This window comes from Chiloscyllium punctatum, chromosome 49 (assembly GCF_047496795.1).
Source record: "Chiloscyllium punctatum isolate Juve2018m chromosome 49, sChiPun1.3, whole genome shotgun sequence".
Classification (NCBI taxonomy): domain Eukaryota; kingdom Metazoa; phylum Chordata; class Chondrichthyes; order Orectolobiformes; family Hemiscylliidae; genus Chiloscyllium; species Chiloscyllium punctatum.
Window position 1 is genome coordinate 38,007,629 of NC_092787.1, and position 25,484 is coordinate 38,033,112.

A 25,484-nucleotide genomic window follows, 5' to 3' on the forward strand; every position below is an offset into this window, starting at 1 on the left:
AAACTTTTTATCAAATCACAGAATTGTTATGGTGCGGTAGGAGACCATTCAGCCCATCATGCCTGAACTAGCTCCATTACTTAATGCCATACTCTGTTTTCTCATTTCTGTCCAAATAACCATCCAATTCTACCTGCCTACACCACATTTCCAGGCAGTGTATTCCCTCACAACTTGCTGAGTGAAGAAATCTGTTCTCACATTACCCTTGCTTCTTTTGACATCACTTTCTATCAATGCCCTCTCGTTCTTGTTCTCTCTATGAGCGAATGTTTTTGGGAAGTCTATATGAACCTCATCAATGACATTGTACTCATCAATTCTTGTGCTAATGCTGGGATATTTATTCTAGCCCTGATTTTGAGCACAGCAAAACACTGGAGAAAGTGAGGACCTCAGATGCACAGCAGATCAGGCAGCATCTGAGGGGCAGGAGAAACGATGTTTTGGGCATAAGCCCTTCCCGAAACATCGACTGTCCGGCTCCTTGGATGCTGCCTGACCTGCTGTGCTTTTCCAGCAACACACTCTTTGACTCTGATAGCAAAACACTGCACTGCCTAACACTGTGACTCGTACCAGCTTTCATGAGGAAATACCACCTTCACCAATGTTCCACATGTCTATTTCTCACAGGTAGCTGCTTAGAGTTTACAGGCAGGGTACAGGAAGGAAATAGATGTTCAACTAAAACAGATATCGGGTATTGCCACAGGCTAACACAGCTCAATGCTAATGTCTTGCTTCTTCTAGCTGCAGTTTCATGGCTGGGTGAATTTCAGAGACTGTACGACACAATCCCATGTGTGGAAGTGGAGACCTTGAAGGAACATCGTGACCAAGTCTTACATGTCAGTTTCTCTCACAATGGCTACTTATTTGGCTCCTGTTCCAAGGACTGTTTTGTCAAGGTGAGATCTCTCTGTCTGAATTTATGACCTGTCTCACTGTGTAATTTTACAACCTCTGTCCCTCTATAAATTTAGGACCTCCATCTCATTGTATAACTTTCTGACCTCTGTCAGTCTGTGTGAGTTTTACCCTCTCTCACTGACTTCACATCCTGCACTCTGAAATTATGGTCTCTCACTCCGTGTGACCTCTCTTACTCTCAAGTTTACAACTTCATTCAAAGTTTATGATTTCTGTCTTCTCTCGCTTTGTCTGAGTTTATGATCTCTCTCACCCTCTGTGTGCGTTTAAAATCTCTTGCTCTGTGAGTTTATGACCTTTGTGTCTTTGTAACCTCTCTTAGTGTGTCTTTACAATCTCTCTCTCTCTCTCTGTCTTTGCAGTCTGTACCATTGTTACGTTATTGAATGACTATTTCAATTTGTTCCGAATGTAGTTTTTGGTATATACTGGTTTTGGATAAACACATGTAGGTAGTCCCGGGCATTGTTTGAAATGTTCAAGCAATGTCTAGTTTCCTGTCTATCTTGTTTCTTGTTTAGTACGCTGCAGTCTCGCCTCAGTCTTTTTCAGATGATGTTTCTCAGAATTCATTGGCTGCCCAGATTTATTTTCATTTCTATTGTGTAGGGAAAGTTGCCTATATGTGATGACAACTTGTCTATATTTCACATCGGTTGCTACCCAACACAACCTATTTTCAGCCATCACTGTCTTATTTTTAGGTAATACATTGTTTGTAAGATGTTTTATTACAAACCTGTAAGTGCCTGAGCTCATTCTGTTGAACAGGAACTCTGGCTGTTAGATGGCATCCTCAGTGTCGTTTTCATTGTTTCTTTCAGGTGTGGAGCAATGATTTGGAGATTTCAGTGTTGCACAGTGCCAACATGCGCCCCTACAATTGGAGCTATACCCAGTTCTCCCAGTTCAATGCTGAGGACACCCTCCTCCTTGTCTCTGGAGTCTACATTGGGCCTCACAGCTCATCATCTGGTGAAATTGCGGTCTTCAGTCTAGGTACCTCTGCCAGCGTAATGTTAATGAGTTCAGCAATACCAGAAAAAACACTGAGCCTTGGGAAACATATTTTGACCAAAATGGGAACAGGAGGAGGCCATTGCTTCCCGAAAGCCTATTACCCATTCAATAACAAGATTGATGATCAGGACAAAACTCCATTGACCCATCTTTGATCCATATTCCTTCAAAAACAACATTTGTTGATCTCAGTCTTGAAAGCTGCAGTTCCTCTTTCTTATTCACTGTCTTTTTGCAGGACAGAATTACAAGGGCCTATTAAATACACAACTCAATATCAATACCCTTAATCTTCTGCATTCAGGAGAATGCAAGTGCGCATATTATACCTTTCAGACTTGGTCTCTACTGAAAACAAGGGAATGATGCAATATCAAAAATATATGAAATCAGAGCAAGATGAAGCCAAATAGATGTATTTCACATCGAGAATACAGTGCTGGACCTTCTTTCAGTGGAGATAAGTCTGTCCCTGTATAACACTGGGGTACAGTACTGGTGGGACAGGTCTGTCCCTGTATAACACTGGGGTACAGTACTGGTGGTGACAGGTCTGTCAGTGTATAACATTGGGGTACAGTACTGGTGGGGCAGGTCTGTCCCTGTATGACACTGGGGTACAGTACTGGGGGGGAAAGGTGTGTCCCTATATAACACTGGGGTGCAGTACTGGTGGGGACAAGTCTGTCTCTGTATAACCCTGGGGTACAGTCCTGGTAGGGACAGGTCTGTCACTGTATAACACTGGGGTACAGTACTGGTGGGGACAGGTCTGTCACTGTATAACACTGGGTTACAGTACTGGTGGGGACAGGTCTGTCACTGTATAACACTGGGGTACAGTACTGGTGGGGACAGGTCTGTCACTGTATAACACTGGGGTACAGTACTGGTGGGGACAGGTCTGTCTCTGGATAACACTGGGGTACAGTACTGGTGGGGACAGGTCTGTCACTGTATAACACTGGGCTACAATACTGGTGGGGACAGGTCTGTCACTGTATAACACTGGGGTACAATACTGGTGGGGACAGGTCTGTCACTGGATAACACTGGGGTACAGTACTGGTGGGGACAGGTCTGTCACTGGATAACACTGGGGTACAATACTGGTGGGGACAGGTCTGTCACTGTATAACACTGGGGTACAGTACTGGTGGGGACAGGTCTGTCACTGTATAACACTGGGTTACAGTACTGGTGGGGACAGGTCTGTCACTGTATAACACTGGGGTACAGTACTGGTGGGGACAGGTCTGTCACTGTATAACACTGGGGTACAGTACTGGTGGGGACAGGTCTGTCTCTGGATAACACTGGGGTACAGTACTGGTGGGGACAGGTCTGTCACTGTATAACACTGGGGTACAATACTGGTGGGGACAGGTCTGTCACTGTATAACACTGGGGTACAATACTGGTGGGGACAGGTCTGTCACTGGATAACACTGGGGTACAGTACTGGTGGGGACAGGTCTGTCACTGGATAACACTGGGGTACAGTACTGGTAGGGACAGGTCTGTCACTGTATAACACTGGGGTACAATACTGGTGGGGACAGGTCTGTCACTGTATAACACTGGGGTACAATACTGGTGGGGACAGGTCTGTCACTGTATAACACTGGGTTACAGTACTGGTGGGGACAGGTCTGTCACTGTATAACACTGGGGTACAGTACTGGTGGGGACAGGTCTGTCTCTGGATAACACTGGGGTACAGTACTGGTGGGGACAGGTCTGTCACTGTATAACACTGGAGTACAGTACTGGTGGGGACAGGTCTGTCACTGTATAACACTGGGGTACAATACTGGTGGGGACAGGTCTGTCACTGTATAACACTGGGGTACAATACTGGTGGGGACAGGTCTGTCACTGTATAACACTGGGGTACAGTACTGGTGGGGACAGGTCTGTCTCTGGATAACACTAGGGTACAGTACTGGGGGGGACAGGTCTGTCACTGTATAACACTGGGTTACAGTACTGGTAGGGACAGGTCTGTCACTGTATAACACTGGGGTACAGTACTGGTGGGGACAGGTCTGTCTCTGGATAACACTGGGGTACAGTACTGGGGGGGACAGGTCTGTCACTGTATAACACTGGGGTACAGTACTGGTGGGGACAGGTCTGTCACTGTTTAACACTGGGGTACAGTACTGGTGGGGACAGGTCTGTCACTGTATAACACTGGGGTACAGTACTGGTGGGGATGGGTCTGTCTCTGTATAACACTGGGGTGCAGTACTGGTGGGGACAGGTCTGTCCCTGTATAACACTGGGGTACAGTACTGGTGGGGACAGGTCTGTCACTGTATAACACTGGGGTACAGTACTGGTGGGGATGGGTCTGTCTCTGTATAACACTGGGGTGCAGTACTGGTGGGGACAGGTCTGTCACTGTATAACACTGGGGTACAGTACTGGTGGGGATGGGTCTGTCTCTGTATAACACTGGGGTGCAGTAATGATGGGGACAAGTCTGTCGCTGTAGGACACTTGGGTACAATACTGGTGGGGACAGGTCTGTCATTGTATAACACTGGGGTACAGTACTGGTGGGGACAGGCCTGTCACTGTATAACACTGGGGTACAGTACTGGTGGGGACAAGTCTGTCGCTGTAGGACACTGGGGTACATTACTGGTGGGGACTGGTCAGTCACTGTATCACACTGAGGTACAGTACTGGTGGGGAAGAGACTGTCACTGTATAACACTGGGATACAGTACTGGTGGAGACAGGTCTGTCCCTGTATAACACTGGGGTACGGTACCAGAGTGACCTGGAGTGCAAGAATCTTTTATAAACTTATGCACAATGTTTAAGAGGCTTTTAGGCAGTGTTATGGACCAGACCAAGCTCTCTTCAAATAGATCAAGGAGATAGCCTAGATCCTAAACTTTTATTTAAAGGCAAGTATAAGGTGCTGTGTTTGATGTAATTCGATTGGTAATATCCACAGAATCCCTACAGTGTGGAAACAGTCCCTTCGGCCCAACATGTCCACACAGACCCTCCGAAGAGTAACCCATCCAGACCCATTCTCCTACCCTATTATCCTTTTTACTCCTGACTAATGCACCTAACCTACACATCTGTGAACACTTTGGGCATTTCAGCATGGCAAGTCACCTGACTTGCACATCTTTTGGACTGTGTGAGGAAAGCCACGCAGACACGGTGAGAATGTGCAAACTCCAGACAGACAGTCACCCGAGGCTGGGATTGAACCTAAGTCCCTGGTGCTGTGAGGCAGCAGTGCTAACCATTGAGCCACTATGCCGCCCCATATTACTTGTTCAAAACACAATTTGTTTGTATTTTAATTGTAGTATAAGAATAAAGGAAAAAAGAATTGGTAAGTATAAGAAATTGCAGCAGGGGGCAGTTGGATTTCGCAGTTTAAGAGGAGTTCATCAAGAAACAAAACATGGTAAAGATCGGGCACTACTGAAAGTTGAGATTAGACCAGGTCCAAGTGACTACATCTTAGTTTGCTGATGGGAGTTCAGAATGTCTGAATTAGGAGCAGGAGGAGGCCATTCAGCCCCTCTGGTCTGCTCCTGTAAACAATATGACCACGGCTAGTCCTCTGCCTCAATTCTATAAAGTCAGGGCGGTAAGTGCTGAGAGTCTGACCATAATCTTCTTTGGATTTGGGTTCAGTGCTGGGGAGCCGGAAAACTGCAAGTGTTAAACTCTGTTCAACATGAAGTGAGCGGGAGAAACTCAACAACTGCCGACAGTCATCTGAAAGTCAATATTAGGGATTCATTTAGACTTCAGCAGTTCAAGAAGGTAGCTCACCACTAACTTCTCCAGGTCAATCAGAGATGGACACTAAATGTTGGCACAGCCAGCAACACTGAATCCTGTGAATGGATAAAAGAACAGATCAATCGAAGAAAAATATTAAATGACATTTGAAAGAAAATGAGGATTCATTAATTATAGCTGTGTGTATCAGCTTTGGCTCAGTTCAGAGAACTGTCACTTTGAAGATTGGGGGTTTAAGACTCACTCCAGACTTGAGCATAAAAATCAAGATTGGCCTTCCTAATTTGGATCTTTATTTCAAGTTTAATGGATATTAAAGTCCTTTTTCTGCAATCCTTCAAAACTGAAGTCATCCAAGAAATGTTAAATGTGAAATATATTGCAGCAGTTTCTGAAAGTTGTTCAAAGTTTGCAGCTGGAATGCATTGCCTCAAATGGAGGAGATTCGGGAATAATGTTTGTAACGTAACTGGAAAAATGTTTGAAAAGGAAACATTTGCAGAGAAAAAGGGGAAAGCATTTGTGAGAGGCTAGCGAATGAAACAGCCCTTTTCCTGTGTCTTCCTTGTTGTGGCATTGTTTTAGTCTGTAAGCAATATTAATTTCACCTGCTCTGGGTAATCTCTCCTTTCAGATGACTTCACCTTGCTGTCCAGAGTGAGGAATAAACCGTATGATGTCTTTGGTTGTTGGTTAAATGAAACACATCTGATCTCTGGGAATCTACACTGGATTGGGAATATGACGTCCTGCTCAGTGTTGTGGTTAAACAAGGCCTACCAAGTAAGTACACATTAGTACTTTGCCACCATCATCCCTTTAAACCTAACCTTCTTTCAAATTGAAGCCAATACGTTGACAGGAGTAGTATATTACTGTGTCTCTCTGATGCCAAATGTAGGAATGCAGAGTGTGCAAATGAGCATGACAGAGACTTAACAAGTGACTGTGTCAGAGAGAGCATTGGGCTTTGCAAAGCCTGACAGAGAGACACAGAAAGCATGGAAGCGGTGAGTATCATTGAGATCTCAAGTGAGAATGGTAGGGGAAGCAAATTGAATAGAGAGCTTTAGAGAGAGGGAAAGTATGATAGAGTAAGCAAGTATTCTACAAAGTATTGCTGAAGAAACACACATCCAGTCAAAGCTTTCTATCTTGTACTAATCAAGACAATTCACAAGATATACCAAAGGAATAGGGAATGCCATCTCCATAGTGTATGACAAGCTGCTGCTGTTGGTGTACATGAGTGAGTGGACTTGAGTTTGTGTCCATGAGTGAGTGCGTGGGGTTGCAAGCAACTGCATGTATATGACAGTGTGTGCATGTGCAGGTGAGTGTATGTTTGAGTATGTGCATTTGTGAGCAACGGTGTGTATATCAGCCACTGCATGTATGTGTGAGAAAGTAAATATATAAAACAAAAAAAGAGTGGCTAAAGTGGTCTTTTAGAGGATGAGAAGGGGCATGTGATGAAATGGCCGAGGCATTGAGCAGGTATTTTGTATCTGTCTTCACAGTGGAGGACATGAATTAACATGCTCTCAGTGCATAACAGCATTCCCTCTCTCTTAAGAAGGATGGTAATGATATGAAGTTGAAGATGTATACCGTACCTTTAAGTGAGGGGTCCGTAACTGACATAATCCCCAGCTGTAACTCGGCCACATTTCATTAAGGCTTAGCATTATCTCCTTGTTTTTGCATTCTGTGCCTCTCTCAGTAAGACCAGCTGCACTTTCAACAGCCTTTTCAATCTGTCCTGCCCCATTTAAAACTCATCACGCCCAGGTTTCTTTGATTTTATATCTTTTTCATATTGTGTCTCCTTATGCTTTCCATCAAATTATTTCAGCTTCTATGCATTAAGTTTTATCCGTTAAATGCCCGGTTCACCAGCCTGTTTCACAGAAACGTATGGCCATCCTTCTCATTGGTTGTAATATCTCCAAGATTTGTAATATCTCCAAACTTTGAAATTTCTCCCTCGATACTTAATTCCAAATTGTTGAGCTGTGGGAGACACCTCCATACTGTGTGAAAAACAACTATTCAAGAAGTCTCACTACTTTGGTGCGGATACAATTTTGGATAGGAGATACACTTTAAACTGGGTAAAAACAATGACTGCAGCTGCTGGAAACCAAATACTGGATTAGTGGTGCTGGGAGAGCACAGCAGTTCAGGCAGCATCCAACGAGCAGCGCAATCGACGTTTCGGGCAAAAGCCCTTCATCAGGAATGGGCTTTTGCCCGAAACGTCGATTTCGCTGCTCGTTGGATGCTGCCTGAACTGCTGTGCTCTTCCAGCACCACTAATCCAGTAGATACACTTTAAACTCACAAACTTGAATTTTACTTGACTTTACCAAAGTGTCATTTCGACACATTTCCATTTAGTGCCTTTTTTACTCATTCACATGATAAGGGTGTTGCTGGCTGGGTTGCCCATGCCGATTACCCTTGAAAAGGTGGGAGTGAGTTGTCTTCTAGACCTGCCACAGTTCATTGAGGGTGCTGCTGAACAGTGAGTGAGGAGACTTCTGGGAGGACTTGGCTCAGTCACTCAACCAAGGAGGGGAGTACAGAAGGGAACTGGTGTTAGCGGTGCAAGGGCATCTAACAAGGGCACTGCTGAGAAGCCACTGAGGAGGGTTCTAGGAGGAGTCCTTGGCCACCCTGGAGCAAATAAAAGGGAGGCAAGCTCTCGTGGAGTGGCTATTTTGAGAAGGCGCTCCTTTGTAGTTGAAATGCTGATGGAGGTTAAAGTGGGGGCTTCGGTGAAGAGGGCGATCAGCAATGAGGTAACGTAAGATTCCATTCTTTGTTTAATTGTGGAGGGTCAGAGATGGCAGTTAGGATAGTTGTATACTCATGCCAGATGTGGGAGATAGGGAGCAGTCTAGTGTCTCTGACAACTATGTCTGCAGCAAGTGTGACCAGCTACAGCTCCTCACAGGCCGCGTGGTTCAGTTGGTGTGTAGGTTGATTGAGACTTTTTTGTCCTAATTCCTGTTTGCAGCAGCAGAGTGAGACAGTATTTTCTTCTTCCTTTTACCAACAATGCAGGGGTGTTTAAATGGTTGTTCTTAAAGCTGTGAACCCCACAGCACACTAGTCCACACAGTAGAACATCAGGCCATTAACACACACAGATTAGCATTATAGGTAGTTTGTAACCCCTGCTTTGTATAATCCTGGAAAGCCAAACCATAAAAACTCTGTAGGGGTGGCTTGCAGAGGGGGTAGGTAGTCAGTTCCTTTGTTCTCTCTTCCTTTTATTCTCTCTTAAGGTTTTTTCCAACAATCTATAGGTACAGCATTCTACAAATCCAAACAGGATTTTTCCAAACAGTGACTAAATTTACATCTGCTGTCATTTTTCGGATGTGGCACGTCACGTTTCAAAAGCACGTTGTGGAATTAAAAGTTAATGAGTTGATGGTATTTCGGGGTTCTGAACAGTCACAAGTGTCATCGAACCATAGAAATGATGGAGCACGAAGGGGCCTATTCAGCCTATCTTGTCCATGCTGACCCATAGATACCCAGATGTCCTTTCCAATTTCCTCCCAGTCCTCCCTCAACATCACAGTGAATAATCCATCAAGCCCTGGCAACTTTCCACTTTCAAGGATTCTAATTCCTGTAACATTTCTTCTCTCGTCATGATTATTTTGTCCAATATTTTACACTGCTCCTCTTGCGTTACTATATCTCCATCATCTCTTTCCTTTGTGAATACAGAGACAAAAAAATTAATTTAAAATTCCTCCCATATCTCTGTATCTTCACACACATTCCCTTCTTCATCTCTGATAGGTCCCACTCTTTCCTGAATTCTCCTCTTGTTCTTTAGCAAGATAAAGGAAAACCCAAAGATGTTTCACCAGTAGATAAGGAAATCAAAGACAGGGAAAAAAAATATTTCTTTTCTCACTTAATCCCTGCACTTCCTGCACTCCTCTAGGCTAACTGCAGTGTTATGTGTGACTAGCATACACTTCATTTTTCTGTTTAACCTTCCCCTGTATTTCTCTAGATTTGTCTAAATCTAGACATCTAGATTTGACAGTCCCATTTTATGTCTGCAGGGGCGATGTCTGCTTTATGCCAAGGATCTCACTGTTTAGTGCCTCCCATTGGCTTATCCTTCAACAATCTGTCAGTCCACTTGTCTCACACTGTTTGAAAAAGATCAGTTCAACTTTTGGGCAACTTGGGAACTGACCTTCCTCTCAGCCAACACCCTTCTCATCTACCCCCTGCCAACCTGGTAATGTCACGAGACCAGTAATCCAGAAACCCAGCAGAACATGGGTTTGACCGTGGAGGGGGGTGAAATTTGAATTTGATAAATAAAATCTGGAATTAAATAAAATTAGCTGAATGATGACAATGAACACATCTGGCTCACTGATGTTTCCTTCTGTATTTAGGGAGCGTTTGTGAACCAGATGAATTCATTGTCATCATCTGGCTAGTTTTTATTTAATTTCAAATTTCTTTTATTGCAAGAATCTTTAGGGAAGGAAAATGCTGCCTTAGCCTCATCTGGCTTACACATGACTCCAGACCCACAGAAATGTACTAACTCTTTACTGCCCTCTGCCCTCCAGCAATACCCACATTCCACTAACAAATAAATAAAGCCTGCCCAGCCGCCACCTCCCTCCTTCACTAACATTACACTGGATTTAAACTACCTAGTTGTCAGTGAGTGTCATAAAAAGGTGGTCGAATTCCCTAGGGCCATTGATGTACTCTGCATTTCTAGGAAAGCTGGGCTGAGGAGAATCAGTAAACGTGCAGCAGGGACAAGACAGACAAGCGTCAAGCAGACTAGATCTGAGCATATTTGTCACTGTTTGGAAACTCCAGGCCATAGTGAACAAACTGACACACAAATCTGCTAATATCACACTGCAATCTGTTTATAATCTGAGGAATGTGTACATGTAGGTTTGAGGAATTGTGCGCTTATCTTCAAATGTGAATGTTTCCTTATGAGTATCTGTGCCACAAGTCCGTGCATGTGTACCTGTACATTCCTTTGCATTGCATATTTCTGTACTGTTTTCAGTTTCTGTTCTTTTACACTGTCTATGATCATTTGTTAATCTTGTTTTCATCTCTCCTTTTCTTCTCTCAATCTTCCTGAAAATGCTTTTACATGTTTGTCTTGTGATTCTCACTCCTGTCCAGACTGGCTCTGTATTTATTCTCTATCCACTGATCTCCTTTGGACCTATCAGTTTGTTAACGAGAGCTGTGCTGCAGCCCGTTTACTCACAGTCACTGAGAAACCCTACAGTGCTGTATTCTGTGTTTGATTTCACCTTCCTCGCAGTTCTTATGATCTGAATCGCTTGGAACAATGTTCTGTACAGTTTCAGCAGTTTGTTTGTGTAATCTCAGGCAACCAGGAATATAGACTACAGCCACTAGAGGGAGGTGTCTACTCCAGTCTCTGGGATCAGTGCATTGTAACCATGCGCTGGTGGAAGTCTCACTGTCGATGCAGTCAAACTGACGGTAACTCAGGAAAAGGGGTATAGATCACTTCCTCTCCAAACAGGACTCTGCAGTACTGGAGGAGACAGATATAACACTGGGGCCTAATGGTGATATTAGATTAGATTCTTTCCAGTGTGGAAACAAGTCATTTGGCCAAACATGTCCACACTGACCCTCCAGAGAGTAACTCTCTGACTAATGCACCTGCCGCTATGGGCAATTTCGCATGGCCCATTCACCTGACTTGCTCATCTTTGGATTATGGGAAGAAACCAGAGCACCCGGAGGAAACCCACGCAGACACAGGGAGAAGGTGCAAACTCCACACAGTCACCTGAGGCTGGAATCGAATCTGGATCCCTGGCGCTGTGAGGCAGCAGTGCTAACCACTGAGCCACCGTGCCGCCCCATGGGCAGATCTGATGCAGCATAACACCAGAGTACAGTATTGGGAGACAGATCTGTCACTGTATAACACTGGGACGCAATACTAGGGGGCAGAGGTCTGTCACTTTATAACACTGGATTATAATACTGGTGGGGCAACTCTGTCACTGTAACACTGGGGGACAGTATTTGTGGGGATAATCTATCTCTGGGTTACACTGGAATACATTACTGGTTGTGACAAGTCTGTTACTGTGAAACATTGGGGTACAGTACTAATGGAGATTAGTCTGTCATATTAGTCTGTCAACCATGTTAGGGAACTGGAGCAGGATGAACTTCGGATCATTTGAGAGGCAGAGGGGGTTATTGAGAGGAGTTACAGGGAGGTAGTCACTCCTAAGATACAAGAAAAAGGCAGATGGGTTACAGTCAGGGGACGGAAAGGGAACCAGCAGGCAGTGCAGGGATCCCCTGTGGCCATTCCCCTCAACAACAAGTATACCGTTTTGGATACTGTTTGGGGGGGGGGGGGGAGTTGGGGGGACTTACCAGGGGAAAGCAGTGGGGTACAGGGCTCTGGCACAGAGTCTGTCCCTGCTGCTCAGAAGGGAAGGGGGAAGAGGAGCAGAACAGTAGTCATTGGGGACTCCATAGTTAGGGGGACAGATAGGAGGTTCTGTGGGGACAAGAGAGACTCACAGTTGGTGTGTTGCCTCCCAGGTGCCAGGGTTCGTGATGTCTCTGATCATGTTTTTGGGACCTTAAGGGGGAGGGAGAGTAGCCCCAAGTCGTGGTCCACATAGGCACCAACGACATAGGTAGGAAGAGAGATGGGGATTTAAGGCAGAAATTCAAGGAGCTAGGATGGAAGCTTAGTGCTAGGATGAACAGAGTTGTTGTCTCTGGTTTGTTGCCCGTGCCACATGCTAGTGAGGCAAAGAATAGGGAGAGAGAAGAGTTCAACACGTGGCTACAGGGATGGTGCAGGAGGGAGGGTTTTGGATTCTTGGATAATTGGGGCTCTTTCTGGGGTAGGTGGGATCTCTACAAGCAGGATGGTCTTCATCTGAACCAGAGGGGTACCAATATCCTGGTGGGCAAATTCGCTAAGGCTGTTGGGGTGGGTTTAAACTAATCCAGCAGGGGGATGGGAACCAAAATTGTAGTTCGAGTATAGAAAAGGTTGAGAGTAGGGAGGTCCGAAATCATATTTCAGGGACACAAGATGGCACTGGCAAGCAAGACGTTGGTCTGAAGTGTGTCTACTTTAATGCCAGGAACATCCGGAATAAGGTGGGTGAACTTGCAGCATGGATGGTACCTGGGACTTCGATGTTGTGGCCATTTCGGAGACATGGTTAGAGCAGGGACAGGAATGGTTGTTGCAGGTTCTAGGATTTAAATGTTTCAGTAAGAACAGAGAAGATGATATAAGAGGGCGAGGTGTGGCATTGTTGGTCAAGGACAGTATTACAATTGCAGAAAGGATGTTTGGGGACTCGTCAACTGAGGTAGTATGGGCTGAGGTTAGAAACAGGAAAGGAGCGGTCACCCTGTTGGGAGTTTTTTATAGGCCTCCGAATAGTTCCAGCGATGTAGAGGAAAAGATAGCAGTGAGAGAGACAGGGTAGTTGTCATGGGGGACTTCAACTTTCCAAATATTGACTGGAAACACTATAGTACGAGTACTATAGGTGGGTCAGTTTGTCCAGTGTGTGCAGGAGGGCTTCCTGACACAGTATGTAGACAGGCCAACAAGGGGCAAGGCCACATTAGATTTGGTACTGGGTAATGAGCCCGGTCAGGTGTTAGACTTGGAAGGAGGTGAGCACTTTGGTGATAGCGATCACAATTCTGTTATGTTTACTTTAGTGATAGAAAGGGATAGGTGTACACCACAGGGCAAGACTTACAGCTGGGGGAAAGGCAATTATGACGTGATTAGGCAAGATTTAGGAAGCATAGGATGGGGAAAGAAACTGCAGGGGACGGGCACATTAGAAATGTGGAGTTTATTCAAGGAAAAGCTCCAGTGTGACCTAGATAAGTATTAACCTGTCAGGCAGGGAAGAGGCTGTAGAGCGCAGGAGCTATGGTTTACGAAGAAAGTGGAATCTCTGGTCAAGAGGAAGAAGGAGGCTTATGTTAGGATGAGTTGTGAAGGCTCAGTTAAAGCGCTTGAGGATTACAAAGTAGCCAGGAGAAACCTACAGAGAGCTCAGAAGAGCCAGGAGGAGACGTGAGAAGTCGTTGGTGGATAGGATCAGGGTAAACCCTAAGGCTTTCTCTAGGTATTTAAGGGATAAAAGAATGACGAGAGTAAGATTAGGGCCAATCGAGGATAGTAGTGGGAAGTTGTAGTCAGAGGAGATAGGGGAAGCACTAAATGAATATTTTTTGACAGTATTCACTCTAGAAAATGACAATGTTGTCGAGGAAAATACTGAGATACAGGCTACTAGACTAGGTGGGATTGAGGTTCACAAGGAAGAGGTGTTAGAAATCCTGCAGAGTGTGAAAATAGATAAATCCTAGGATAGATCCTAGGATATGATTTATCCTAGGATCCTCTGGGAAGCCAGGGAGGAGATTGCCGAGCTTTTGACATTGATCTTTAAATCCTCATTGTCTACAGGAATAGTGCCAGAAGACTGGAGGATAGCAAATGTGGTTCCCCTGTTCAAGAAGAGGAGTAGAGACAACCCAGATAATTATAGACCAGTGAGCCTTACTTCAGTTATTGGTAAAGTGTTGGTAAAGGTTATAAGAGAGAGGATTTATATTCATCTAGAAAAGAAAATTTGATTAGAGATAGTCAGCATGGTTTTGTGAAGGGTAGGTTGTACCTCACAAACCTTCTTGAGTTCTTTGAGAAGGTGACCAAACAGGTAGATGAGAGTAAACCAGTTGAAGTGGTGTATATGGATTTCAGCAAGGTGTTCGATAAGGTTCCCCACGGTAGGCTATTGCACAAAATGTGGAAGAATGGGATTGTGGGAGATAAAACAGTTTGGATCAGTAATTGGCTTGCTGAAAGAAGACAGAGGGTGGTGGTTGATGGGAAATGTTCATCCTGGAGTTCAATTACGAGTGGTGGACCGCAAGGGTCAGTGTTGGGTCCACTGCTGTTCGTCATTTTTACAAACGACCTGGATGAGGTCGTAGAAGGGTGGGTTAGTAAATTTGCAGACGACACGAAGGTCGGTGGAGTTGTGGATAGTGACGAAGGATGTTGTAGGTTACAGAGAGACATAGATAAGCTGTAGAGCCGGGCTGAGAGGTGGCAAATGGAGTTTAATGCGGACAAGTGTGAGGTGATTCACTTTGGTTGGAGTAACCGGAATGCAAAGTACTAGGGTAATGGTAAGGTTCTTGGGAGTGTAGATGGGCAGAGAGATCTCGGTGTCCATGTACACAGATCCTTGAAAGTTGCTACCCAGGTTGACAGGGTTGTTAAGAAGGCATACAGTGTTTTAGCTTTTATTAATAGAGGGATCGAGTTCCAGAACCATGAGGTTATGCTACAGCTGTACCAATACTCTGTGGCGGCCGCACTTGGATTATTGTGTACAGTTCTGGTCACCACATTATAAGAAGGATGTGGAAGCTTTGGAAAGGGTGCAGGGGAGATTTACTGGGATGTTGCCTGGTACGCAAGGAAGTCTTAAGAGGAAAGGCTGAGGGACTGGAGGCTGTTTTCGTTGGAGAGAAGGTGGCGAGGTGACTTTATCTTATATGTCTCTATTATCAGAGGGTTAGATAGGGTGGACAGTGAAAGCTTTTTTCGTGGGATGGCGATTGCTAGTACGAGTGGACATAACTTTAAATTGATGGGTGATAGATATAGGACAGATGTCAGAGGTAGTTTCTTTACTCAGAGAGTAGTAGGGGTATGGAATGCTTTGCCTGCAACGGTAGTAGCTTCGCCAACTTAAATGTACTTAAAGTTGTCAAGAGTAGCAGGGGTGTGGAACACACGGCCTGCACAGTAGCAGACTTGCTAACGTTAAGGACATTTAAATGGTCATTGGATAAAGATATGGATGAAAATCAAACAGTGTATGTTAGATAGGCTTCAGATTGGTTCCACGGGTCAGTGCAACATTGAGGGTCTGTACTGCACTGTAACGGTCTATGTTCTATTAAATTTGCTAACCATACAGTATTAGTGGAGACAGGTCTGTCTCTATAATACTGCGGTACAGTACTGGGTTGGGACCTGTCTCTCTATGACACTGGGGAACAGTACAGATGTGGGCAGTACTTAATGTCGTTCCAACCAGGTTCCTGCTGTTAGAAACAAAATTCAATAAAATTTAGACGAGACCACCAAAGCTGGAAACAAGACAATTTATTCTACGATCTTGCAAGAAAGGACCCCAATTGCAGAGAGCAATTGAAGTGATGATTATTCAAACTACTACACAGTTATACTTTTGAGCTGCGTGAGGTCACCTCTCCCTACTCCTGCATTACCCAATCTCTCTTAGTATTTTGCCTCTGCCCATCTATGCTCCATGCCCATTGCCCCCTTCCCCAGGTTGGCAACCTTCCTCTCTGTAAGTGCTGACACACATTATTTTGTCAACAGTACATCAAGATCTGGTTTAACATTTTGTATCAATTCTGCTGGTACATTCCATCCTCAGACATTTCATTAACTTGTATCATTTTGTATAGCCCAAGCACTTCGGTTATCTCAGCTTTTTGCTGAAAACATAATTTTTAAAAATAACTTATTTACTATAATAATTACACACCAAAGTTAGTATTTAATTAACCACAATTATACACTGAAAAGTAGAGATACTCTTCCCTAAATATCTGCAGAGTTAATAGTTCTCTTGCTGTGCCCCTTTTCTGTATGTTTTTTCTATATCTGCAAAAACATCACTTTTCCCCATTTCTAACACTGCCAGCATCCTGAGACTAAGATGTTGACCTGAGATAATCATACTGTGGTTAGCAGCATCACAATAATGAAAAGGTTGAGACTGTTTTGATTTCAGATGGAAAATGTTTCAATGTCCTATTTCAGGATTGATCTGCAATTCGAAGGGGTTCCCTCCTGAGTGGTGGCAATGCTGTGTGTGCAGTGAACATCTGAGGCCTGGCAAGGACCGGGGAAGCAACTATAAAGAGAAATCACTGGGGTTAGAGTACTGTCTGTGGTTCTGAAATGCACGTTCCAGGAGGGATATGATAGCACTGGAAAGGTCAAGAAGAGATTGACCAGGATGTTGTCTCAGCTGGAGAGTTTCAGTTGTGAAGAGAGTTTGGACTGGCTGAGGTAGTCCCCCTTCGGTCTGCTCTGCTCCAAGGAAAACATGATTGAAATATTATAGATAGGGTAGACAGGAAGTAACCTTTCCCCTTGATAGAAGGCTCATTGACCAGGGAGGATATATCCAGGGCAGGGGGCACTCAGTTTAAAAAACATTTGAGGGAAACTTTTTTCACCCAGAAAGAACAGGGAATGTGGAACTCCCTGCCTGTGAATATGGTAGAGGCAGAAACCCTCATAACTGTTGGTCAGTATTTAAATGCCAAGGCGCACAGGGCTATGGGCCAAGAATTGGAAAACAGGATAAGAATTGTCAGGGGGTTGTTTTTGAACAGCATTGGTTTGATAGGCTGAAAGGCCTTTTACCATGCTTGACAATTCTACCACAGAGAGTAAACTTTTCAGGTTGAGGTTTCCTAGTTGTGAACAGTCTGCATCACTGGCTCCGTATTCTCCATCACTGGCTCCGTATTCTCCAACACTGGCACCGTACTCTCCAACACTGGCACCGTACTCTCCAACACTGGCACCGTACTCTCCATCACTGGCTCCGTATTCTCCATCACTGGCTCCGTACTCTCCATCACTGGCTCCGTACTCTCCATCACTGGCTCGGTATTCCCCATCACTGGCACCGTGTTCCCCATCACTGGCACCGTGTTCTCCAACACTGGCACCGTGTTCTCCATCACTGGCTCCGTATTCCCCATCACTGGCACCGTGTTCCCCATCACTGGCACCGTGTTCTCCAACACTGGCACCGTGTTCTCCATCACTGGCTCCGTATTTTCCATCACTGGCTCCATAATCCCCATCACTGGCACCGTATTCTCCGTCACTGGCACCGTATTCTCCGTCACTGGCACCGTATTCTCCGTCACTGGCACCGTATTCTCAGTCACTGGCACCGTATTCCCCATCACTGGCACTGTATTCTCAATCACTGGCTCCGTATTCTCCAACACTGGCTCCGTATTCTCCAACACTGGCTCTGTATTCTCTGGTCACCCAGGACCCTCCTGAGCCTCTGCAGCAAAACAAAAATTGCTGGAGAAACTCAGCAGGTGAATGGAGAGAAAACAAAGTTAGGTTTCTGAGCCCAGTGACCCTTGAAGTTGAGTTCTGAAGAGCACTTGAAACGCTGTTTCCCTCTTCCCAGATGCTGCAAGATTTGCTGAGTTCCAACAGCTATTTCTGTTTTTGTTTTGTTTCAGATCTCCAGAATTTGCAATTCTTCATTTTAATTTCATGCCTTTGCACTTCAGTGCTCCCCTAAAAACACCCTTTGTGTGGTCCACTGCATCTATTGATAGAGATCTGGCTCATTCCTGTCCAATACTTTAAAGAAACACAGTTATGAAGTGTTCTGATGCAAGGTGGAGCAGCTCAAACACACACTGTCTGTTTCTCCCCATCAGAGCTAGTTCTCCCAAAAGGCTGAACTCCCAGCATTTCCTGTTTCTGTTGCCCAATTCCAGCACCCGCAGTGTTCTGTGTGTAACATTGAGTTCTGAGTGCTGAGGGCTGGCATGTTGCCTGTTTATCTTGAGTCTTAATGCTATGTTCTACCTCACTCTAGGATATCGAATCGGAGAATATAAACGTGGTGAAGAGGCTGTTTCAGCTCCAGAATCTGAACGCCAGCACAATTCGCACCGTCATGGTGGCAGACTGCAGTCGCCACGACACCCCGGACCTACTGCTGGGCTCCGAGGAGCAGCCGAGTGACTCCAGCCCCCAAGTGTTTGACCTGGGCAGTGACAGCGAGGACGAGGTGTGCACCAGAGCCAAGCACAGGAGTGAGGGCCCAGGAGAGGTCATGGTCAGCAGCCAGGATGGTGAACAGAGAGACGGGAATGTATTCTCCGACGGGGAGCAGCCCCTGATGGATGAAAAACAAATTGAAGCAAGGGTGGCAGAACTTTTTCTCCAGGCCAAAACGAAGCCAGCAGACATGAGTCTCCTGTCGGAACAGCAGACAAATCCAGACAAAAAGTACTTGATCTTCACCACAGGAAGCCTTACATACACTCCCCACCAAATAGGTAGCTACTGACTCCCGCGGCGAGCTCTTGGTCACCAGTATGGGTTTTGGTGGTGTGATGGTGAACAGCTTGCATTTATACAGCACTGTCCCAAGGAAGGAACAATGGTGAAGTAACATTTGACTAAAACAGATGTGGAGATGTTCAAGCAGTGAGGTAGATTTTAAGGACCATTGTAAAGTAGGTAACAGAGAGCGATAAATAATACCATAGGGTGATTACAGCACATAAGAGGACAGTTTAGCCCATTGTATTTGTGCCAGTGCTCTGCAATTCCCTGTAACCTCACCAATGTTTCCTCTTCAGAAATTCACTGCTTTGAATTGAAAGGAGTGGCTTGGTGTCTCAGTGGTTAGCACTGCTGCTTAACAGTGACGGGGACCTGGGTTCAATTCTACTCTTGGGCAACGGTGTGGAGTTTGCATGTTCTTCCTGTATCTACATGAGCTTCCTCTATGTACTCCGGTTTCCCCTCAGTCTAAAGATGGGACAGGTTAGGTGGATTGGCCATGTTAAATTGCCCACAGTATCCATGGATGTGCAGGCCATGTGGATTAGCCATGGGAAATGTGGGGTTATGGGATTGGGTAGGGGGGGTGAGTCTGGGTGGAATGCTGTTTGGAGGGTCAGTGGTAACTCAATGGGCTGAATGGCCTCCTCCATGCTGGGGGGATTCTGTGAGAGCTTCATTGACTCTGCATCTCTGATCCTAACCACTTCTTGCAGGAAGACATTGGTCTTGATGTCAGCATTGCTCCTTTTGCCAATCACCTGAATCTGCAGCCTTGCTTTTCGATCCTTCCACCAATGGGTTTCTCACTTTCCTTGGAGAAGGTCAGTTCGAGGTGCTCAAATCAGTGTGGAAAGTGGTCCCAGCTCCTCCACTCTAACCTCCTCGCCGAAATCCTTCGGCCCTGGAACCATTCTTGTCATTCTCTTCTGCACCTGATCCAATGTCCTCACATCTTTCCGAATGTGCAGTGCCCAGAACAGAACAGCTATGATTTATTCAGTGTTACAGTAGGGAAAGAGGCCTTTCAGTCCATTGAGTCCACACTGACCCTTTGAACAGCATCCCACCCAGACCTATCCTACCCCACAATCTTGCTTTCCCACGGCCAATCCACCTAATCTGCGCATAGAGTCATAGAGATGTACAGCACGGAAACAGACCCTTCAGACCAACTCGTCCATGCTGACCAGATATCCCAACCCAATCTAGTCCCATCTTTGTACTGTGGGAGAAAACCAGCGCATCTGAAAGGGAGCTTTTTGATCCTTATTTTTTTGAAGTCTATAGTTTGGATGTTGGGCAAAGGAGAGGAACAGGGTTGGTATTATCAGATATCAAGTGAGATACCAAATAATCTTGTCTCTGCCCAGTCAAAACATCCAAGGAGCACGTGGAAACAAATGTACTGGACATACTTGTCCCTCGTTTTGAATTGATTTGTATTTGTTAACGGTTTATGAGTGTTGCTGTCTGGGTCAGCATTTATCGTCCATCCTTCATTGGTCTAGAACTATGTGGTTTGCTCAGCCAGTTCAGTGGGCTGTCAGGAGTCAGCTACATTGCTGTGGGTCTGGAGTCACATGTAGGTCTGTAAGGGAAGAAATGCTGCCATTCTTCTCCAGAAAGATATCAGTGAACCAGATTGGTGTTTGTCAGTAGTTATAATGGCGTCCATTAATAGGTGCAGTGAGACCAGCTCTTAATTCCAAGTTTTAGTTATTGAATTCGAATTTCACCACTTACTATGGTGAGGTTCAAACCCAAATCCCCAGAACTATTTTCCCCAGAACTGATAATCTCACTGGATTTGTCAAAACTCTGTCTGCGACTGCCATAGCGATAAGAAATTCTACCCAATCTAAGCCCTTAAGTGCATTCAGGGAAGTTTCCTCAAGCAGTACATAGAGGGTTCTACTCAGAAAGAGACAAAACTCGACCCGCACTTGGGAAATTGGGCAGGACAGGTGACAGCGGGAGAGCACTTCGTTCTATTAAGTTCAATGGTCACTGGTCCCAAAATAATTATGGAGCAGGACAAAACTAGTCAGTTTAATAAGGTGAGAGGGGAAAGTATAAAAGGGAAGCTGAGGGGCAACTATTTTACACAGAGGGTGGTACACATATGGAATGAGCTGCCAGTGGAAGTGAATGAGGCGGGTACATTAACAACATTTAAAAGACATTTGGACAAATACATGGATAGGAAGGTTTAGAAGGAGATGGGCCAAGTGCAGGGAAATGGGGTTAGCGTAGATGGATGGAGATTTTGGTCGACATGGAGCAGTTCAGGCCAAAGGGCCTGTCTCCATGCTGAAGGACTCTATGACTCTTGTCATTGCAGGTATTAAACAAATTTTGCCTCAACATATGACGACATCAGGACCTGTGTTAGGAGAAGAACGAAGCTCCAACGAGTTCTTTGATGCATTGGACTACACGATTGATGTCCACGGTCACATCATAGGCATGGGTCTGTCTCCAGATCACAGGTCAGTCCTCCCCCTCCATTCTGCCAAAGCATGCAAAGACTGTGAATCATATTAGAGACACCAGCTTGCACATCAGCTCCTCGACAACTCACCGCTTTGTGGTTCTGATACTGCATTCTTCTTCCTCACAGGTATTTATACGTGAACAGTCGAGCCTGGCCCAAAGGCTGTATCATCAGTGATCCGATGAACCCTCCACCCATTGCCGAGGAGATTGATATCCATGTGTTTGACTTGAAGACGATGCGGGAAGTCACTCAGACTCTGAGGGCACACACCGCCTACACCCCCAATGACGAGTGCTTCTTCATCTTCCTGGATGTCAGCAGAGATTACGTCGCCAGGTAACGGATTGGGTTTTGATTTGCCCCTGTTGGTTCTCTCTTTAGATTCCACAGATGCTGCAGCCTGACCTCCTCTACCACAATGGATGCTCATCGTTCAGGAGGAGTGGGGGAAAGGGCTGGTACAGTCAGGGTAGTGAGAGTCACAAGGAAGAAGCCATATCTCTCTCTATTAACTCAGGGATGGTCGCCAGGCCCTGACTCAGTAACAACACCTGTGTAGCTTGGTACAACTACCTGGGTTTGGCTGAGGGAGTTATACCTGTTCTCAGGCAGAGCTAATCTCGTCTCCTCTGCATGTTTCTTGAAGGTGGGATCACCAAGGTGTACGCTGCATTTCAGCCTAGCAACATCCTGGGATCCACCCATTTACAATTCTCACTCTGAAGCCAATCCAGGTCACCGTGTTGATGTGAAAACTCACCTGATCACACTGGGGAAAGCACGGCCTGTGGGCCATGCCATCATTCTGGTTAACTTAGGCCCCTAGTCAAACTGTTCTAGGACAGCCACATCACTGTACTTGGTAATTTTCCCCATTACTAGGTTGACAGCAGAGATGTACCAAAGGGCTCACTGCTGGGACCTTTGCTGTTTGTTATAATACTTGGATGTGAATGTAGAAGTTATAATTAATTAAGTTTACAGATAACATGAAAATTGTTGGTGGTGTTGATAGTGAAGAGGACACCCTGACATTGACAAGTTGGTAAATTGGGCAGAGCAGTGGCAGGTAGTATGTAGTTCTGATAAGTATTAGGTGATACATTATTACATCTCCCAAAAAGGAAGGATATACACAATAAATTGCAGGGAGAGGAACAAAGGAACTTTGTGTTTTTTAGAGATCAATAGATAGGGTGGTGAAGGCAGCGTATGGGGTACTTGCCTTCTTTATCTGGGGTATAGAATACAGGAACAAGGAAGTCTTGTTCCAACTTGATAACAACATTATGGAATACTGTGTGCAGTTCTGGTCCCCACACTATTGGAAGGACATGTCTGCACACACTCTAGTGCAATCGAGATTCACCATGATGTTGCCTGGAATGGAATGTCTCCGGCTGGGCGGGATGGCTTGGGTTTGTTTTCCCTGGAGCAGAGGGGATCTGATTGACTAGACAAACTGCTGAGAAGCAGAGACAGAGAGAGTTGTGATAATTGCTGCCGCGTGACAGATGGATCTCCGATCAGAGAGAGCACAGCTTTAAGGTGAGGAGCAAGTGGTTGAGAGGAGAGCTGAGAAAACAATGATCACCCAGAGGGGGATAGAAATATGAGATGCGCTGTCTGACAGGCTGGTGGAGGTAGGTACTCGCAACACGGAGTATACTATAGACGGGCATTTTAAGTGCTATGGACCAAATGCAGATAAATGGAATTAGTGTAGTTTGGTATTAGTTGATATAGACATAATAGGCTGAAGGGCCTGTTTCTATGCTGAATGATGTTACAGTTTTGATAGGGCTCCATTATTCCCTGCTTGCTCAAATGCTGTTTGATTGCCACCTTGTAGTCAATAGAAATCAAAAGGAAACTCGGCTCTGATTGACTGATATTCAACAATCTTCAGGTATGCCCAGTCCATTGTGGCTGGGAGCCATTACCTTGAGGAACTCCTGCAGATCGTGTCCTAGGCCCAACTATCTTCAGCTGCTTTCCCTTTATTAATGAGACCAGTAAGTGGGTATACCCACTACTGGTCTCATTAGTTTTCAGCACCATTCCTGAAGCAGTCCGTGTCCAAATACAGCAAGATCCGGACAATATCCAGACTTGGGCTGAAAAGTGGAAGTAATATTGGCACCACGCAAATCCCTCTAATAAGAGGGAATCTCACCATCATTGGTAATGGTGAGGTGCCTTCCTGAAGTTGGCCCACAATGCCCTTAGGAGGGTATTCCAGGAGTTTGACCCAACAACCGTGAAGGAGCAGCGATAAATTTCCAAGTCAGGATGGTGAGAGACTAGAAGATGAGCTTACAGGTGATCATGTTCCCATGTCACTCCAGCCCTTGTCCTTCTCAGTGTAAACAGCTGTGGGTTTGGGAGGTGCTGTGTAATCTTTGGTGAATTTGTGCAGTGCATTTTACCGAGAGACCACATCCACTCCCTCCATCACAAACACCTCAGCAGCAGTATGTACTGTGGTGGATCTGGCTGTGTGGAGGGGGATGGACAGTGACGGGTCAGGCTCGGTGTTGGGATGGGTCAGTGAGGGGTCAGGCGCGGTGTTGGGATGGGTCAGTGAGGGGTCAGGCGCGGTGTTGGGATGGGTCAGTGAGGGGTCGCGCCCGGTGTTAAGATGGGTCAGTATGGGGTCAGGCTCGGTGTCAGGGGGGAGGGGTCAGTACGGGGTCGGGCGATGGCTCAGTGTGGGGTCGGGCTTGGTGTCGGGGGATGGGTCAGTGACGGGTCAGTCTCGGTTTTAGGATGGGTCAGTACGGGGTCGGGCTCGGTGTCAAGGGGATGGGTCAGCGAGGGGTCGGGCTCGGTGTCGGGGATGTGTCAGTGAGGGGTCAGGTTCTATGTCCGGGGGATGGGTCGGTTGGATGGGTCAGTGAGGAGTCGAGCCCGGTGTTGGGGGGGATGGGTCAGTGAGGGGTCAGGCTGGGTGTCAGTTGATGGGTCAGTACGGGGTCAGTGAGGGGTCAGGGCGATGGGTCAGCGAGGGGTCGGGCTTAGTGTCGGGGATGTGTCAGTGAGGGGTCAGGCTCTATGTCCGGGGGATGGGTCAGTGAGGGGTCGGGCCCGGTGTCGGGGGGGAATGGGTCAGCGAGGGGTCAGGCCCGGTGTCGGGGGGGATGGGTCAGCGAGGGGTCGGGCCCGGTGTCGGGGGGGGATGGGTCAGCGAGGGGTCGGGCCCGTTGGCGGGGGGGATGGGTCAGCGAGGGGTCGGGCCCAGTGTCGGGGGGGATGGGTCAGTGAGGGGTCGGGCTCAATGTCGGGATGATGGGTCAGAATGGGGTCAGTGAGGGGTCGGGCTCAATGTCGGGATGATGGGTCTGACCCCATTCTGTGAGGGGTCGGGCCCAGTGTCGGGGGGATGGGTCGGTGAGGGGTCGGGCTCGGTGTCTGGGGATAGGTCAGTACTGGGTCGTGCCGGGTGTCGGGGGATGGGTCAGTGAGGCGCCAGGCTGGGTGTCGGGGAATGGATCAGCGAGGGTTCGGGCCTGGTCTCGGGGGATGTGGTTAGTACGGGGTCGGGCTCGGTGTTGGGGGGTGGGTCAGGGAGGGGTCGGGCTCGGTGACGGGTCGGGCTCGGGCTCGGGCTCAGTGTCAGGAGATGGGTCAGCGAGGGGTCGGGCTCGGATTCGGGGGATGGGTCAGTACATGGTTGGGGGAATGGTCAATGAGGGGTTGGGCCCAGTGTTGGGGGAGGGGTCATTGTGTCAGGGGATGGGTCAGTACGGGGTCGGGCTGGGTGTCAGTTGATGGGTCAGCGAGGGCTCGTGCCCGGTGTCGGGGGACTGTTCAGTACGGGGTCCGGATCAGTACGGGGTCAGTGAGGGGTCGGGGGGATGGGTCAGTGAGGGGTCGGGCCCGGTGTCGGGGGGATGGGTCAGTACGTGGTCGGGCTGGGTGTCGGTTGATGGGTCAGTAAGGGGTCAGGAGCAGTGTCGGGGGGATGGGTCAGTACGAGGTCAGAGAAGGGTCGGGCTG

At 46.6% G+C, this 25,484-nt stretch overlaps 1 protein-coding gene across 1 annotated transcript in view; it reads left to right on the plus strand.

Moving 5' to 3' along the window:
- fbxw5 (F-box and WD repeat domain containing 5) overlaps positions 1-25,484 on the plus strand; it is a 118,904-nt gene that overhangs the window by 90,847 nt on the left and 2,573 nt on the right. The window contains exons 3-8 of the mRNA XM_072566242.1: positions 754-911; positions 1,758-1,932; positions 6,374-6,522; positions 18,510-18,975; positions 21,330-21,477; positions 21,609-21,821. Coding sequence (XP_072422343.1) covers positions 754-911; positions 1,758-1,932; positions 6,374-6,522; positions 18,510-18,975; positions 21,330-21,477; positions 21,609-21,821 — 1,309 coding nt within the window. The remainder of the gene's footprint in view (positions 1-753; positions 912-1,757; positions 1,933-6,373; positions 6,523-18,509; positions 18,976-21,329; positions 21,478-21,608; positions 21,822-25,484) is intronic.